Here is a 19610-nt window from a genome sequence, read left to right as displayed (position 1 = left end):
ATTTGAAACACATTGTATTTTTGAAAGATGTCTCGTGCAGCGAAAATGATTCCGGTGCCGTGTGAGATTGTAATACTTAAATTTAATTAATCTCATACTCAAATTTGCTTCAATCTATAAATTTTTACGCAATTGCGTTTAGAGTTTTCATAAATAATATTGTCTTACTACTGTACGTAATATTTGATTTTATCGCAGCTAAATTTCTTATAACTATTTTTTCCAGTTCAAATAATCAAACATCCCCATAACTACAAGCAAAAAAAATAATTGGATTTTTCTTTGTAACCTTCAAAATTTCCGGAATGTTCACTTGTATGAACCACGCGACCATTGGAATGTCAGGGTTAATTCCCGCGTAAACGGTACGGGACACTTGGTATCCAGACTGACCGCCTTTGTCAAATAGAATGATAATTGTCTCCCTGCAGACCCCAGTTCGCATGTCATGCCAACATTGATGTTATGAACTAATTTGATTTTACCTTGTTGTTGTATTGTGTTCCTAACCTCCTAGTCCACAGGAATGATCACATGGACTGTTTTTCCCTCAAAATATTTAGCGAAATGGAATCAATGAAACTGTTCAACATTTTCCTTTAAATTCCGCGTGAATCTGGATTTTATCTTCCTGTAAACATTTTAAATCAATGGAACGTTTTTTTCCTCGTATTGTTTCAGGCCAAGTTTAAAATTAAATTCTAACGTAATGTTTGTATCGTAAAATTAGTTTCGCAACGCTGTGCCCGTTCTCCAAAATACTTACGATACATAAATCCACACATTGTTCGTTATGTTCCCGTGCATTGATTCCCAAGTGTAGCTATGCGAGCTTATAATTTATCACTTGGCTGTGGTCCAGAAATGGTACCAGACGTATTTAGTCTTGATTTACTTCCCGCGTGAAATGGTAATACAAATGCATCTGTCTATTCGAAGATTTATCTCGTGAACTCGATTTATTAATATTTTTGTTTATTCAGTCGAATACATCTTCTTCAGAATAAAGTTGGTTAGATGTTTCAAAATCCAAATTCCCGCGTAACTGACATTGAAATGTTGATTCCACTTCGCGACTGTACAAAAGTGTGTTTTGCTAATAGAAGTGTGTGTTCTCAGGATGAATTATCTAACGATATAGAAACTCTGCTAGAAGAAATAAGAGATGTACAAACCCGCCTGTCAGACCTGCCGGACGAGAGCCTCGAAGCCATGGAGGAAGGTCTCAGGGTAAGTCATCACTGTATATACACCATCTATCCGAAATAACAGACCTGAATTCCTACGACGAGCATACGTTAAATTTAGATTGGCTTTTCGCAACAGGAATTGGTAACTGAAAGTCGAAATTTCATTCAAAATTGCCCAAATTTTGCCGCCTTTACAAAACTAGAACTCAAATGCGTTTAGATTTATAAAAATAAAGTGATTCATGCAATGCGTAGGAGGCCATTGAGAGAACTGGGTTAATACTACGTGTGAAATTAGAACTACGTATTATATTTTATAGTTTTAAGCATTTCATCAACACAATTAATTTGTGCTGCATAATTTATTGAAGTTAATTCTAAAGATACTGTTATCTCGTTTAATTTGTAAACGTGACCGATAAGTGCATAAATGACGTGATCGGAGAGACGAGTTCTCATCTGGGAACAATGATGATGTCCTTGACAGTGAGTTAGTCCATATATTGTGATGGTTCACGAAATGATGTCACCTGTGCGTTACGACACTGAGTTAATAATAATGTTTGTGTTTGGCTTCACACTGGGCACTAGTAAGTGAACGAACGTAGTGCAGTCGATACGAATACGAATTATTCGAATGAATATTTTACGATTAAATCGATAGTTGTCGATTTTTATTTGTGAAGTGTTGTGCGAAGTGCTTTTGTTTTTTTGGAAGGTAGTGTTTTTTTGGATACTTGTTTTGACCGTAAGGTGTTGTTGTCGATGCATTATTGACCTATATTAATTTATGATAAGCCAGAATAATTTTTCAATTAATATTTTTAGGACTTTAAGGAAACGTTTTAATAATTTCTTCGATAATCAAAGTATTCATAACAAAAAAATCGACATAAAATATTTTCGAATTAGTACCTAACTTTTTCATGGTCTTCATCTTCTTCTGACACCTTTTATGGCTCTATTTATCACATATTCAATGTTGATCTAATGTGTCGACTTTACAACTTTTAATTTAAAATCTATCAAATTTAATTTTATCTAGCCATATTCTATTACTACCCCACCCCTTTCCACTTGAAGTGCCTTCAATGAACCTCCCACTGGGACCGTCATTGTGAACCAATCAACTATAACGACTTAACTAACGTTTATTATTCAGCAAACTATCAATTTGTCTGGTTGGTTAGTTCCGTCTGTGTCTGGCTTTTCAACTAGGTATTGTGATTATTGGGTTCATCTAGATTATTTTATTGATTTGATGATATTATTGTCCACCACACAAAGCCTTGTTCACGTTCATGGTATGCAGGTAGATGCGTCCTTTTCGGTCTATAAATGTTTGCAAGTACAGGAAATCTGTAAAGTGATAATTCCTTTTAAAAAGTACTTAGAGTCCAATAGGTTGACAAGGTACTTTTTAAACGTACTTTGTATGATACTCGGTTTTCAGACTAATTTGTTAGGGCCCCGAGCCTCTTTTATGCTTCTATCTGATTTGATCCTCAATGTTTTTAAGTACTTCTCTCTTTTGTGTATTGATAGTACAATTATTTATTTATTTATTTATTTATTTATTTATTTATTTATTTTCGGTTCACCAACAGATATAACAGTTATACATAAAAAGGAGCACATAATATAATTTATCCTTAAATTAGCCTACTGTGTATCTAATTACAGGTAATTTACTTACAAAAAATTCCGACATGTTGTCTATTTTAATTCAAAATGTATGTGTGTCAGTTGAAAGATATATTGTTGTAATTTACTAAAACAATAAACAACGGGAAAACCGTCAAACATTCCGTAGGTTTTGTGCTTAAAATATTGAAATATGTATTTTCCTTCCTATTCAAATGATACATCTTCATATTCCAGTTTAAATTTAGTTATTAAAATCCTTTGGCTTTAGGTATTTCATACGTTCTTTTAACTTTTGATATTCTAGTTTAGACTTCATTCTTATACAGTCTTCTCTATTGAAGCAAAAATAATGTCGTTTGTAACAAATATTGTCAAATCAAATAACCTGTAAAAAAACGTCAAAATTATTTCTAGAATTTGTCATCTGACGGAAATAAAAAAAGCCTTTAGTAAAGCCATTTCAGCTAGTTTAAGCTCTCCCTCGATCCTCCCATCTTTATCCGTATAGACGATGCAATCATACTTTTAAATAATAACCTATATGCTCTGTAAAATATAGACCCCAATCTTACACCATAGATGTTCCAAGCTCTCAGTTAAAATCTTCTCAAACTGTAAAATTAGCTTAGCATTGTTATACATGAATCCACATATGCGGTGCATATCTTGCGTCATTACGGCATGTGGTAAGCTTGTTATTATACCATATATCATTTTGATGGGTACGAGATATCGAGATCGTTTCAACCATGAGATCATTGATCAGCTGATTGCTTTTAGCAATGATCGCGGATCGGCTTAGATCACGCATGAAATTAGGAATTGGTCCATTTTAAGTGGTGATGATTTTGCATCATTGCTAATTTTGAAGATTATTTAATCATATTTATTTGGAGATGTTGCCGTTTTAAAGCTTACATAATTTTCATCCAGCCTTCCCATTATAAGTCGCGTAAGCTTGGATTAGTTTTTATATCATAGAATACGGGAATTAGTAATGTTTTGTCGTATTACATTAGATTAAAGGTGTTAAAACTCAGATGCTTAATCTTTAAAAAATAAAATTCAATAAAAGTAACATATTTTTTAACTCAAGAAACCTTTTTCATTGATAAATATGAGATCTAGTATGTGACAGTGTGCACATATTATTGCTCGTAGCTGTACTTAATCATTATTCGTTTCAAAAGACCACCACCAAAATATTACACACCAATTGGCTCTTCGTTAAATAATTCACTTTTAACTACCCATTAATTTTATATGTTTCTAAGATGGCTGTCGTTATAGTCTTAACGACTCTACGCGTATAAAATAAATATTAGGAAATAGGATTATGAATCATTGCAATGATGATCGCATAGGCTACGTCTTTCAAATGTCCTAGCACGGGAATTGAATCACTGATTTGTATTCCTACTGCAAAAATAATTCAATATAAGATTGTTAAGTTCTTGAAAGTATGTGACGTCATTTAAAATGAACGTGAACTATGATCCTTGTCTACTCATAAATGCAGTAAGAAGGTATTGATGTAGCGCAATGGTCTACAGTCGGTACTAACGAGTATCTCGATCTTGACATTTAAAACTGCCAAAATAGTTCCTACGAAGCCCGATAGAGGCGCTGATAATTTTTTTTTCAAAAATTTCTCGATAGCTAGCTAGCCAGTTGTCGGCAGAAGATAGTGGTAGAGAATTGAGGTAGTGAAGCAAAATTTAATTCACTCAATAACTAGCTATCGAAATTTTGTCCAGTAATTTTGCCCCTAGCGTATCTTTCAAAAACTATTTTTGACATATAATTATTTTAAGTTCTAATCTATACTAATATTATAAAGCTGAAGAGTTTGTTTGTTTGTTTGTTTGTTTGAACGCGCTAATCTCAGAAACTACTGGTCCGATTTGAAAAATTCTTTCAGTGTTAGATAGCCCATTTATCGAGGAAGGCTATAGGCTATATATCATCACGCTACGACTAATAGGAGCGGAGTAGCAACGAAAAATGTTACAAAAACGGGGAAAATTTTGACCCGTTCTCTCTTATGTGACGCAAGCGAAGTTGCGCGGGTCAGCTAGTTCTCGATATTATGACACGATAGTACCTACCGTAGGAGAAAATATGTGGTGAATTCGTAGGAAGTAAAATATTAAAATTTCGCTTAGATACGTTAAGATAAGTTATAGTTATAGGTTAGATACGTTAATTGGCATTCCAAGGTAAAATGTGTGTTCGCGTTCATTCCCGTATTCTATTATTAATCAAAAATGCAACGCGAAAGTTAAAAAGTTATGAAGCTTTTACCTGTTTGCAATGTAATGCTTTTGTCGTCATTCACAATTTCCATATAAATGAGTAAATAATTATGAATCAGATTTTTTACAATGCAATGAGTTACATTTATATAACGTGTGTCATTCACTTGTTTAATTATAAATTATCACAATGTTCTATTTAAATTGAACAACATCCTGGGTTCTTGGTATTTAGGTATCTATATTATGAATTCTGTAAGCATTTACCTTAATGACTGATGAAACTGAAGGAAATCTTGTAATTAATGGGAATTGAGGTACCTATATTGAGAATGATGTTTAGTTATAATTAATTCTTATAATTGTATATTACTTAGGTATTGTATTCTTTACAGTAGAGCAATGTATATGTAATACACTACTCTGCGAATTTTTATCAAAATTAGTTCAGTTGTTTTGAGATGAAAACATGACAATCAAACTTACTTTCATAACATCAATTATTAGGTTAGATCGTAGGTATAGACTTTTGTAATTAAAAAAATGTAGGTTACTATATGTCAATAAGGTCTAAAAAGTATTTTTAGGTAATAACTGTTTCTAGTAAAAAAAAAAACAAATTCTTCAATATTTTTTTTCTACCTTTTTCTACTAAAGTATACGGAGATCTACAATAATAAACTCGCTTCAAAAATATTTTACTAAAACAATAGTTTGTTCTTCCAAAATCTAACATTTGTTAATCATAAATCATCTCAATTATTTTTACACATGATACAATCAAGGGTCGCAACATACTTATTTCGGTACAATTTTATTAAGCCATGACATAATATTTTGAACGGCCATATTTTTCAACTGACATCACGGATATCTTTAGATTTATCTTGAGACAATATCACGTGTTTACTTTGCTTTTATCTCCGCTAATTAAAGATGCATTTTAGCATGACAATGTCGTGGTTTTTTACGTAATATTCTAGTCAACACTTTAAGACCGGTAATTTTTATCGTAAAATTCTAGCCTGTTGCGCTCAACGGTTGGAAAACAATTAGTGGGTTAAGCAGCCTTTCTCGGAGGCATTCTAAAGATGGATGTCCGCTTATAACCATTAGAACTGAGCGTCTCATTGCTAAGGCTCGTCTTAACTCAGTTTTGGTAATTGTCAATTAAGATAAGTAGTTAAGCCTGCAACACAGGCCTGCTACCTTAGCTAAGCTCCGAGTCTCTCAAAGGTTCCTTCATATGTATCTTTAATATTTGTTTTATTTATATATTCACTTTTTTCGAAATATAAATAAATTTAAAATTTATTGTTTAATGACCTTCGGGCTTCTTGAACAGCGTTGACACTATATTGACCACAAACTTCAAGATATATAAGTAAATAACTATAAATTTTATCGAGTTGATGTTAGCTTGTTTTATTCGTATTTGCAGTCAACAGTCAACAGATTCTGAGAAGTGGTGTGAATGCAAATGTTTGATTCAAGCTGTTGGCTCAGTTATGCATCATCGTTTTTAGATTTGGTTGTTTTTTATCTACGTTTTCCTTAACGTGTGTCTGTTTCTTGTCGTTTGCCGGTGAGCTATTTACCTTGGAGTTTTGGGTTTAATTCCCATATAGCACAAAGTAATTTCATATAGGATAGTTTTTAAAGTAATTATGAAATCCGAAAACTGTGTTTAGTTTCATTTGTATATTAGGAGTCTATACCTAATGGTGTATAATTTTATCATTATAAGTTCTTTATATTACAAGATTCCTGCGTTTTGATGTGGCAGTTTTTATATAAAAAGTATTTAATATTGACAGCAGTTTACTACAATACTCCTGATTCTATGTTGCGATATTACTATCGCAGTTCTGACAATTTGTCTAAATCTATTGTTACTAAAAACAATCTAGATCAATCAGATAGCACTTTACCTATTATATTACAGCCTCTAAATCCAAAATTCCCACAGTACCTACAATAGTCTATACTCATTGTAACCGACACGGTGCTCGCGCGGCTCGCGCCACCTGTTATCGTTTTAAAGTACTAAACGTATTTAGCCCGCGCGCGTGTTTACCTTCATACTAAGCCGGTAATAAATTACGTTAAACGACTGAATGTTCTCAACACACGATCGTTTTAGTTTGACTGACCTTTTGCCGAGCCCTTTTTTATTAGGTTGACTCATGGTGTGTAGGAAATTTCTATGAGAATTCTGTTGTATGTTGGTATTTTGTAGATTTTGATTTCGTTGAAGGTTTACTTCTTCTTTAAAATACTTTCTAGTACTCTGTACTGCTTCTTTTAAGAACATGGACTTGAATGCTTAGGTTTATTTATTTGAGACACGTCAACATACTTTTATTTTATTTAGAGAGGAGTAAAATTCTGCTTGAAAACGTCATCTGCGTTGTTGTAAATCTTTAAATTTAGACGTGAACCAAAACGATATTTATTATTACCGTATATGTAGCTAATTTATCTATAAGTATAGGGAAAATTCATATTAGAGTCCGTACAACAGGTACTCAAATTGTCGTCTTGATAGGTAAAAAAAACTTGAGAACTTCCGCCTTTTGAAGTCGGTTAATAAAACGGACTCTACCTATTTGTTTTAATTTATGTGTCAACATATACACACTACAAACAACTCTTTAACTAACTTTATCCATAACTAATTTCAATACTATATACATTTCAGGAGGGTATAACAGTTCTAGTCAAGTGCGAAGAAGCGGCCGGGCTGCTGGAATCGAAGGTCATGGAGTACCGCTCGGAGCAGGAGGTCCAGTCGCTGCTGAAGGAACTCCTGTCCATGAAGGCCAGGATCTTGAAGCTGCTGACCCAAGCCCGGGAAGGACTGCACATCATCCAGGTAAGGAAGGTAAATGCACATTTCTATTAGAAGTGGCTGCATCTTGGTACTAACATTTTTCTTTTTTTAGTTTAACAATTGTAGTTTTAATCGTTCAAGTAAGTAATTGGGGTCAATTACTATTTTTCTTGCTTTATGGTGGTGAAGGTTCTTGTTCTTGAAATATGAAAATACATTGTTGAACATAATAGCATGTATAAATGTTCTGTGTTAAGTTCACAATCATCCGCAAAGTTGCAATAAAGTAAATACTGCTTAAGTGTATCGTGTTCATCATAATATCATTTTGGCGATTCCTTCATCGTTGTTAATATCTGTGATTTTGATATTAGTCACTGGATTTATTTTTCCCCACTTTAAATAGTATGAAACTTGATATTACTATGAAATAAAACTTTGTAATAATATGATTATATTACTACTAAAGCAATAATTGTAACCGTTTCAGGACGCCAAAGTGGAGGTGGCGCGTCAAGCGAAAGAGATAGAAAAACAGAAGGAGAAACTCGCCAAACTGGACAGGTGGCTTGAGACCATCAACAATGGACTCAAGGAAACCACCGTGCAGTCGGAAATACTCGTCGAAGAAGACATTATTAGGTATATTGAGATTTACGAGCGCTACATCAGAGAGTATGAGGAATATGAGATTATATTAAAGTCGATAACTGTGATAAGTGAGGATGAATCTAGTCAGTCGTTGAGAGTCAAGTTGAATGCTATGCAGAAAGCGTTGGAGGAAACGAAGCATCTAGTCATTATAGAGATAGAGAGGTTGAGGCAAGTCCTACTGCACATAAGATCTGCGCCCGAAGTCGTTGAAGACGACATCTCACAGACAGATAGGACGATCGACTCCACGTCGATGCCTGAGGAAGTAGTCTCACCTAGGGAGGTAGAAATCGTCAAGGAAGTAGTTCATGAAGTGTCACCAGTGGTTGAAAAAGTACCATCTAAAGTGCCATCAGCGGAAGACAGCGTGAAAGTGCCAACAGTACAAGAGAGTAAACCTAGTCATGAAAAACCTGAACCAGTCCAAATTCCAGTCGTGAAGGAAACCGTAGCGATTGAAACTCAGACCGGGAAGAGTCTGATGTCGGAGCCGCCGTCGGTGTCCGACAAGTCAGTCATCTGCCAGCCTGACATCATCGCTACACACGACAAGTCCATAACCTGTGTTCCGCCACAGGAAGTAGAAGTACAAACTAGTGAACCACATTCCATGGAGAAAGAAATCTTGGAAAGTATTCAAGTGAGGCAGACGATCTCAGACGGTCATGAGACGATTGAGATCGCTACTCGACCGGTACACAGAGAACAGAGGCTTGATGAGCATTCATTGTTCGTTGATGCCGATTACAAAGACGACAAATTCAGAAAAGACTCGGAATTGAACATCATTCACAGTCTTCCTCAGTCGTTCGAGACAGTCATGTACGAGCCTGATGAGACGACCACAGAAGTGGTGGTAGACGCTGATGGTACAAAGAGGATAATCGTAAAGAAGGTCAGAAAGACCCTGGTGACAAGACAGCAAGTGATGCAAAGTCAGCAACATGAATCTCATATATTGTCGCGTGATATTCCATTCGACCAAGCATACTCTCAGATAGCTTTAACGGAAAGTCAAGGAGGAACATCTACTACGTTAGAAGATGGTGGAATGAGACATATTCAGTACCAGACTTCTCAGGGTCAGGTCACGTCTACGTTGCCTGGAGGTGAGGTCACTGTCCAGGAGTTCGTGACTAAACCTGAAACGATCATCACAATGCATAAAGACATTAACCCTGAAGACTTACTTCAGCTAGTTGAAGGTGGAGTACCAACCCAAGTCACTACATCTTCCTCAAGCGTCACAGCCGTCGTTCAACAAGTCACAAAGAGAATAGTTAAGACCAGAAGGCGTATCATTCGCCGCGTAGTCATCATCGATGGTAAAGAACACGTGACTGAAGAAGTAGTCGAAGAGCCAGACGATGTGGAAGTGTTAGAAGAGCAGATACCGAGGGTGTCTATCAGTGTGAAAGAGAGAGGAGATGCCCCGGTTGAAGTGGGTGAAGATGATGATAGTGGGAAACACGATAGGCCTGCGCTTCCGCCTCGTAAGGACGAGGATGTCCCAAGAGATGACAAGCCTAAAGGCCCAAGTCCCAAAGATGATAAGCCTGATGATCAACCAGGTGATTCTCCTGATGGAGGTCAACCACCGGACATGCCTGAAATGACTCAAGCACAAAAACTAGATCAAATGATGAAAGAATTCATCCAAAAGGAAGGTTCTCAAACATTTGTCACTAAGTCAACTGTAGTACGAACTTCTCAATCGAGAGAAACTACACCTGTCACGACTGTTACTGAGTCATTTGAGGTCAAATCTGGTGATGAACCTGAGACCACATACATTGTTCAAGAACCTCATGAAGGAATTACGTTTACAACTGAAAGAATACCGGAAGGACAGACAATTTACACTACTGAAGGCGCCGTTCATTCAACGTTCGAATCTTCATCAACAAACGTAGCTACTGTCGTCCAGAAAGTAGTAAGAAAGATCACAAAAACTAGAAAACGTATCATCAAACATATAACTATAATAGATGGTAAAGAACATGTGACAGAAGAGGTGATTGAAGAACCTGATGATGTAGAGGTAATCGAAGAAGAACCACAAATATCTCAGAGTATTCAAACAGAAGGAGTAAAGACCAAACGTATAAGAATTATAAGGAAAGTAGAAGTAATTGATGGCAAAGAACATGTCTCTGAACAGGTCGTCGAAGACTCTGATGATGAAGAGGAACCTCAAATCTCACAGGTTATTCAAACCGGTGGAGTTACTACCAAACGTATCAGAATTGTCAAACATATACAAATAAAGGATGGCAAAGAACATGTGACTGAAGAGGTTATTGAAGAACCTGATGATGTACAGGTTACAGAACAACCTATGATAACCCAAACCTTCCAAACCCAGGGCGTAACCAAACGCATTAGGGTTATTAAACATGTAACCATTAAAGACGGTAAAGAACACGTTACAGAGGAAATTGTAGAAGAACCAGATGACATTGAAATTATTGAACAACCAACAATTCAAACTAAACGTACTAAGATTATAAGACATGTTCAAATCGTTGATGGGAAGGAACATGTTACTGAACAAGTTGTTGAAGAACCTGATGACGTCACAGAGTTCAATGCCCCACTTAGCCTACAGACTGAGGGAGTTAAGACCAAACGTGTGAGACTTATCAAGAGGGTAGAAATCGTTGATGGCAAGGAAAGAGTGACTGAAGAGGTAGTCGAGGAGCCTGAAGGCGAATTTATTCCTGATTCTACAATGACAGCTCAGATTGACGTCAAATTAAGACCCGATACTAAAACAACTGTAGTACCTTCAAAGGATACGTCAGTTATAGATTTCACTAAGAGTTTGATAGGCAGTGAGGCTGATCATTCGGCTGTCTCGCTTACACCAACTAAGAAACCAGAAACAGACAAAAAATCACCTGAAAAAGTCCCTGAACCTGTCAAAGAATCAGTCCAAATTGTAAAAGAAACGATTACTACGGCACCTGTAGTTACTGAAACAATAAAATCTGAAGATTTCGGACCAATTGTTACTGAAAAAATCACAACTGAAGTCACAACAGTAACTACTGGTAAAGAAAATGTTGTTGATGTGATCAATAATCTGATTACAAGTGAAGGTTCAGCACCTATTGTACCTAAAGAATCACCCAGTGAAGTGGACGGGAAGACTTCAGTAGTCGAAACATCTGAGACTATCAAATCTAGTCCCGACATTACAGTTATCACAAAACAAGTTATTACAGAACATAGTGAAAAGGAACCTGAAACAGTTATAACAGTTACCACTAAGACTCCTGAAGACACAAAACCGGTTGAAACAGCAAAACAAACTCCTGAAATTCCTAAAGAATCAGAAATTGTTTTACAGAAGATTCAACAGACGGTACAATCTACTGATCCTGAAATAACTGTTACTAAAACTAAAATTACTGAAATTATAACTGACAAGCCTACTGTAACTGAAGTCTTAACTAAGACAGTGACAGAGGTGCCGCAAACAAACGGACAGAAAGATACTACACATATTGATATACATAAGAGCTTTATTGATAGTGAAATGGATCACACTGTAGTATCTAAAATACCTGCTTCACCGGTAAAAGAACAAAAGGGTAAACCCAAGAAAGATCCTAAGGAACCTGAACAAATAAAAGAACAACCTCAAAAGGGTAAACCCGAAGAAGACGTTTCTAAGGAACCCGAACAAATTAAAACGGTTGAGGAAAAACCAGTTACACAAGAAAAACCAGCAGAAAAAGAAAAATCTGTTCCTAAAGAAGAACCAAAACCAACTCCAGTTGAAGTAATTACTGAAACTAAAGTGGCTGAAAAAGTAACACCAATAAAACCGGAAGAAGCGCCTTCTAAGAAGAAAAAGGATAAAAAGAAGGACAAAAAATCAAAGAAACCACCTACTGAAGATATTTCTACACCATCAAAAGAAACCCCAAGTCCTGATACTTCAGAATCAGTTAAAGATACATCTCATATTGACATCACAAGGAGTTTCTTAGGAGGTGAAATAGAACACTCTGCTATACACAAACCGGCTCAAAAGCCACAAACGCCAGCAGATGATTTGACCGTTAATATCCAAGACGATGCCACTAAGAGAGATAAGAAGAAAAAATCTAAAAAAGATACTAAAGCTACATCACAAGAACCTATTAAAGACGAACCATCTAAATTAGTGACTGAATTTATTAAAACACCTGAAGTTACTAAAGAATTTGTTCAAGAAACTGCGGTAACTGAAAGTCTGCCTCTAACAAAACCTGATGCAGAAACTGTAGTAGTTACCGAAGTGACTCAAGTTACACCCACAGAACCTATTGATACAACATTAGTTGATGTAACCAAAGGCTTCATTGACAGTGAAATAGACCATACTATCGTTTCAAAGAGTGTTCAGACTATTGGTGTTACAACTAAACGTGTGAGAATTATCAAACATATAAGAATAATTGATGGCAAAGAACATATTACTGAGGAAGTGATTGAAGAGCCAGATGATGTCCAAATCACTGAAATACCTTCTGAAAGTCATAAACGTATTAAGATCATCAAACAAGTAGAAATTGTCGATGGTAAAGAACATGTGACTGAAAGAGTAGTAGAAGAACCTTATGATATTGATGTTACAATGCCTTCGGAAGGTCAAATCAAACGTATTAAGGTCATAAGACATGTTCAAATCATTGATGGTAAAGAGCATGTTACTGAACAGGTTGTTGAAGAACCAGAGGATGACGTCACGGAGGAGGAACCTCTATCTCATAGTATCACTACTGAAGGTGTTAAGACCAAACGTATAAAGATTGTTAAGAGAATAGAAATAATTGATGGTAAAGAACGAGTCACAGAGGAAGTTATTGAGGAACCAGAAGATGAATTTGTTCCGGAGACCACAATGACAGCTCAAATTGACTTGAAGTTGAGCAAACCTGAAGTCAAAGAGATTAGACATAAAGAAGTGAGGTTTGAAACACCTGCTGATGTAAAACAACCTAAAGAAATTGTGGAAGAAACTATCACAGCTTCTAAAGCACCGAAATCTCCTGACCAAGTTTCGAAAGTCACGGAAAAACCAGCTAAAGTTGTGGAACAAATTGACGTCACAAAGACTGAAATTACTGAAAAAGAGATACCTCAACCAGAAGTCAAACCTAAAACTCCCGAACAGCCAATAGACTTCACCGTACCACAACAGACATTATCATTTGAATTAGTAACTGAATTCCCTGAACAAAAGGATACCAAACAGACCAGCATTTTAGAAATGACTAAAGAACTTTTGGAGAAGGAAAGCGTACACGCTGGAACTATCCACTCTCCGGTCAAAGAATCACCAAAAGATTCTAAGGCAGAAGATATTGTTGGTACTAAACCGGAAGACCCAATACAGCCTGTTGAGAAACCCAAAGTTATTGATGTTGTTGTCAAAGAAAAACCTGTAGAAAAGACACCGGAACCTTTGGTTGAAGAACCGCAAAATCCTGAAGAACCAATTTCTGAAGTAGACAGCAAAGATTTCAGTAAAGTTACTGAAATAACTGAACAGTTCGTATCACAACCTACAACAGAATTCCCATTCTTACACAGCGATGTGACTGTCAAAGAACCTGAATTTGGCGTAGTGGAACTAACAAAAGAACTCATCATTCAAGAAGGTAATAAGTACGATATACCTGAAACTGTATTAACGGAGCCTGAAAAGACGGTCAGTGAAAGAACTACTGAAAAAGCGCCTATACAGTCTACGATTGAAGTTGAACCTTTGAAAGTAGGCACTGTTATCACTGAGGCTGATATTACTGAAGTTCCTACTGCGCCTGAAACATCATATATAAGGCAATTTGAGCCTCAAGTCCAAGGGTCTTCAGATAGTGTGAATAAACTACTAGCAGTATTCGACCAACCGGAAAAACAGGATGTTCCATCACAAACAACCGAATTCCCAGGATCATCTGCTTCTGGACTGCCTAAACCAGCTCCGAAGTATGACATCACTATGATGCTTCATTCTGAGCGTCAAGACACAGATCTTAGGAGTCCAAAACCTGAATCAGTGACCACACAACCTGATAAATTACAGCAGACTGTAGACATTTCTATGTCATTGACTAAACATCGTGACGCTAAGACCGAGCCTAAAGTGAGGGTTGATATGAAGGTTGAAGAGTTTGATGCTGAGCCTATTGTGGTTAAGAAAGATATTGATGTCGTTCTACCAAGTATGGTCAAAGTGACAGAAGAAAAGCCTAAACCAGTGGAAGCAGCTAAAGAAGTACCTAAAGAAATAACACCAGAGCCTGTCAAAGAAAGTAGAAGAAGTAAAAAGAAGAAGAAGCAGAAGGCGTCAACTGCTAGTGAAACTGAGATTGAAACTGATAAGAGTGTCGTAGATACGGACAGTTCGTCTCTTAGTCATTATGTAGAACTTCCGAAATCACCGCCTGTTGAATCTCCTAAGCCTACAGAAGATATCCTTGAGGCACCGATTGAAGTGAAAGAACCTACTCCCGAACCTAAGGAACCGACTCCAGAACCTTTAACACCTGAAGAGGTCGTGGAAGTCAAATCTCCAGAACCAGTGGTTGAAGAAGTTCCAGAGGTCAAAGAGGAGATTGTAGACTCTTATGTGGAATCAGAAGGAGTGTCTATTTCTGAGGAAAGAGGGTATGAGGCTGAAGACTTGTCCCTCGGACCAGTACCAACACCCGATAGAAAGAAGAAGCGCAAGCAACATGGCGTCAGTGAAGAAACGACGTACCCTAGAGTGAATACCACTGAGACTGAAGATACTACAGTAACAACTCCAGTCGAAATGCTCGAACCAGCAAAGAAAGGTAAAGAGAGGAAACGCAAGAAGAAGCATCCAGCTGAACCTGCGGTCGAGCCGGAAGAACCTGAGGTACCGGAACCGGTTGAAGAACCAGAACCAGAACCGGAACCGGAAGTCAAACCGGAAAGTCCGAAACAGGGTACTGAGACTGTCGTATCACCTAAGGAAGAGTCATACCATACCATGAGTGAAACTTCTGATATTAGTACGGTGAAGATCGTTGAGGAATGCGTACAAAGCAGCCCTGAAGTTGCAGAAAAGGAAGTGCCTACAACTGTGACCTTCCCTGTTCAGGTCGTCGAAGAAATCGCGACACAGGAGTACTCCATCCAAACATCTCCAGAAGAAACTGAACCGATTGAAGAGATTTCAAGACCAGAGACATCTGACATTGAACTACAAACGACTCCTACATCTATGAGCGAAGTCATCACGCAAACGACACCAGTGGATGACAAGGAAGCTCACACACAGACTATTGAAGAAGTCACTACTGTGGTTGAAAAGATCATGTCAGATACAGAAATGCAAACTAGCAGGTCGGAAACTCCAGAGAAAATCGTTCAACTGGAAGCCACAACTCAAGTCATTGCTCACGACATTTCGACACCCGAAGAAAAGTTCTCTCAGACATCACCTGTGGTCGAAGAACCAGTGGTAGTTGAAGAGAAACCACTATCACCAGAAATTGAGAGAGAGTCGAGAGAAATGCAGACTTCTCCTGAACCTGAAGTGCAGAAAGATGAAAAGTCTACTGAAATTTTGGTTGAGACTACTGAAACTGACATACAAACTGTGAAACAAGAGATCACAGAACAGGGAACATCTACTACTCCGGTGAAAGAGAAGGAGTTAACTGAGATGAGTATGCAGACACCTGAAGTTCCTCTAGTCAGTACTTTCACTCAATCAGACACACCAGAACCTGAAGAAAAGATCGAAATTGTTGAAGAGGTCAAGATGCCTTCATTACCTCCGCTTGAAATCAAACCAGAAGTTGTGACTGTAGACAGTACGCAACAAACTACTCCTAGGGAAGAGGAAGTTGCTCCTAAAGTCGAAATTAAGGAGGTGGAGACAGTTGAGACATCACAACAAACAACTCCGAGAGAGCCTGAAGTGGTTAAGGCACCTACACCACCAGTAGAAAAGCCGAAGACACCTTCACCTGAACCGAAGGTTGATACTCCTCCACCGAAGGTCGTGACTGTGGATAGCACACAACAGACTTCGCCAAGACCTGAACCTGTGGTCGAAGTAGTACCAGCTCCAGTGCCAGTAGAAATACCAGTACTGGACTTGGCTAGACGAGAAGTCATCACTATTGACAGTACTCAACAAACAACACCTAGGGATTACACTGATGACTCTCTGTCGACATCCACTAGCGAGCCTTATGAAATCCATTTGAAGGCCCAAGTCACTATTCCACAAGCAACGACCGACTTCCTAGACAATGAACGTCAGTTCGAGGAGCCCCCCACATCCATCCTGGGTGATAAGTACAAGCAGAGGAAACGCAAATCTAAGAAGAAGACCGAATCCCCTCTGTTGCAGTCACCTGAAAGTCTGTCTGATCCTATCAACACCGAACTTTCCATGTCAGTTACTCCGACTAGCGAAGATATGTCTCTAAGAGACGCGTCGTCGATAGATGAGGGTATATCTCAACTGGCTAGTCCGCTGATGCCTTCCAAAACTATCACTCAACCTAAGCTGACGTACTCCGATGTTGTCCAAAGATCTAAATCCAAGTCACCATCGCCTAGCAAAACTATCATTCCTCAGAAATCCGAGACGGCAAGACTATTAGACACTCTAGAAAAGCGAACTCAATCAGTGTCCGAGCAAACAATTCCTGATGACTCCATGACTGTAGCGTTGTTGGAACCATCGGTAGAGAACTCTTACCAACTCGTCGTGAATAAAGAATTAGATGAAGTTCAGAATGCTATTGAAAGCAACGACCCATCTCGTACAGAAAGGAGTGTAATCATAGTCATAGAAACCATCTCTATTTGGCTAGAAGAAATTCAGTACAAGATTCAGAGGCAAACTCTGACTGGTGTAAAATCTACGGAAGAAACTGAACGTCTAAAGAAATTACAGAAAGACGTGCTAAGATTGAAACATATTATCGAGATCACTGAAGTGAATGAAGAAATAATTACTTTGATCGAAACATTAACGCGTCAAGTGGACGCGGTTAATACTTTGAACAGTCAAAGCTCGGTCAAAGTACAAGAATACGAGAGGGAATGGATCAAATTCTTGGACGACACAGACAAGCTCAGTGACGCTGTTGAAACTGTGAAGAACACGCTAGACAACATCATATTATCTGAAATACCGACAACACAGAAATTGGAGAAACTAGACAAGATCGAATCTACCAACTTGGATAATATTGAGGCTGTTAGGAAGATGTTCAAGAGATTTCGAAGTCTTATTGAAGCTAATCCTAAGAGGGAGTGTCCGTCGAAGTTGTACGACTGTGACGATGACACGAAACAGGTGGACAACGCTATCAACACTGAGCGTGACAGACTGTTACAGCTGGCTTCACTAGCAGAAGAATACGAACAAACGCTGCAAGACTTTGGACAAATCACGGACGTAGCCGAAGCTTTGTTAGACGGCAAGATCATTGTATCAGACTTAGACCATCTACACGAAGAAATTCAGAAACACAGGAACTTCTTCGTAAATCTGAGTCATTGCAGAGCTATCTTAGAATCACTGGAAGACAACTTGGACAGTGAGACTAGAGCTAAATATTCATCATTGCACAATTCTCTGCATGACCGCGCTACTGTCATCATTGATAGAGCCGCGAGCCGTGCTCAGCAAATGACGTTGGCTGCTTCAAGGTGGACCTTACTTCGGCAAGGCATGAAGGAAGAACAACAGTGGCTGGTTGTAGCTCAACAGAGAGTACCAGACTTGAACAATGTCACATCCATGGATCATGAACAATACATTAATTTGTACCAATCAATCAGTTTGGACCTATCTCATCATTATGCTAAGATGTTACGCCTACTTTCCATCACGGAGAGTCTTCAGAACTTGATCGTATGCTCAGGTCTTGAGACTGAGTGCTCTGTAGCGCTTGATACCTTGCTGAAACTGCAGGAAGATGTAGAATCCAGGCTCACAAGGTTGACAGCTTTTAAAGAAAACTGGGTCACCTACGATCATTATATCGACAGGATCGAAGGCTGGATGAAGATTGCTAATAGGGAACTGGAGTTCATTACACCAGATAACATCACGACTACTGGCAATCTTCGTAGATTCTGGGAACTGAAGGCACAGCATGAAGTCTACAACAACCTGAAAAACGAATCAGGAGTACAGTTCGAAAAGGCTTTGGAAATTTTACCAATCTCTGATGAAATGGTTCAACGTCAATTCTTCTCTAAGATCGAAGACAAATGGAGTGATCTAGCTTCCAGAATCGGTAACATTCACGCTACAGCGATACAGAATATTTCAGACCGTGATGTGTCTTCGGGCGAAAAACTGAACATACTTGAAGAAGAACTAAGGGAGCTTCGATCAGCTGTCGACAGCCTTAAAGGAGTGATTAAGAGTGAAGATGAACTAAACCTGTACATCGAAAGACTACAAGTTATGACGAGTCGCATCGACCGCATTCAGAACGAGTTAGGCAGACTAAGTCTACTACCAACAGCGGAATCAGAGCGCCTCGGTGCTTTGTTAACGCAATCAGGTATACTCGATGACCAAATAGCCGAAGAGTTAGAACGCAGTATGTTGCTCAAAGAAAAGATAGTTCAAGTCCAAGCTGGTATTCTTAGATGCCAGAAGAATCAACGTCGTGCTCGTCTGACGCTTGAGGAGTGTGAAGCAGCTGAAAGGTTAGGTAGTGATGTAGTGGAACGTGCTTCAGAGAACTGTGATAGATTGATTGAGGAGTTGGGAGCGCAGTGGAGGGATATCCTTGCGTTGAGACAGTCGCTGCACACTCTGCCGATCAGCTTGAGGGTTGTCGTGTCACCTACTGGTGTTGAGAAAGACATTTCTGCGCTACAGGTGAGCTGTTTTACTTTACATTTTAATATTAAACGTATTTATTTGTCAAACTTTCCTTACTAAACTATTTCTCGATCAAATTGAATGATTAAATAGTTATTATTTATTTAACTTTGTTTCAATACCATAGCCAATTATATTAA

General features: G+C 38.0%; 1 protein-coding gene across 8 annotated transcripts in view; it reads left to right on the top strand.

Annotated features, from left to right (window-relative positions):
• The window catches only part of Msp300 (Muscle-specific protein 300 kDa), a 178499-nt gene that overhangs the window by 121703 nt on the left and 37186 nt on the right, over positions 1-19610 (top strand). For 7 of the 8 annotated variants that reach the window (XR_012959623.1, XM_076118593.1, XM_076118594.1 and 4 more), the window contains 3 exons: positions 1120-1230; positions 7794-7976; positions 8416-19467. Coding sequence is in view for 7 of the 8 variants with exons in the window: in XM_076118593.1 (XP_075974708.1) it covers positions 1120-1230; positions 7794-7976; positions 8416-19467 (11346 nt within the window). In the remaining variant the exon portion in view is untranslated. The remainder of the gene's footprint in view (positions 1-1119; positions 1231-7793; positions 7977-8415; positions 19468-19610) is intronic. The other variant, XM_076118589.1, reaches the window with a different exon arrangement.

Source organism: Anticarsia gemmatalis, chromosome 9 (genome assembly GCF_050436995.1).
Source record: "Anticarsia gemmatalis isolate Benzon Research Colony breed Stoneville strain chromosome 9, ilAntGemm2 primary, whole genome shotgun sequence".
Lineage (NCBI taxonomy): Eukaryota > Metazoa > Arthropoda > Insecta > Lepidoptera > Erebidae > Anticarsia > Anticarsia gemmatalis.
Note: the sequence above shows the minus strand (reverse complement) of the source record. Positions and strands in the feature narration are given on the sequence as shown.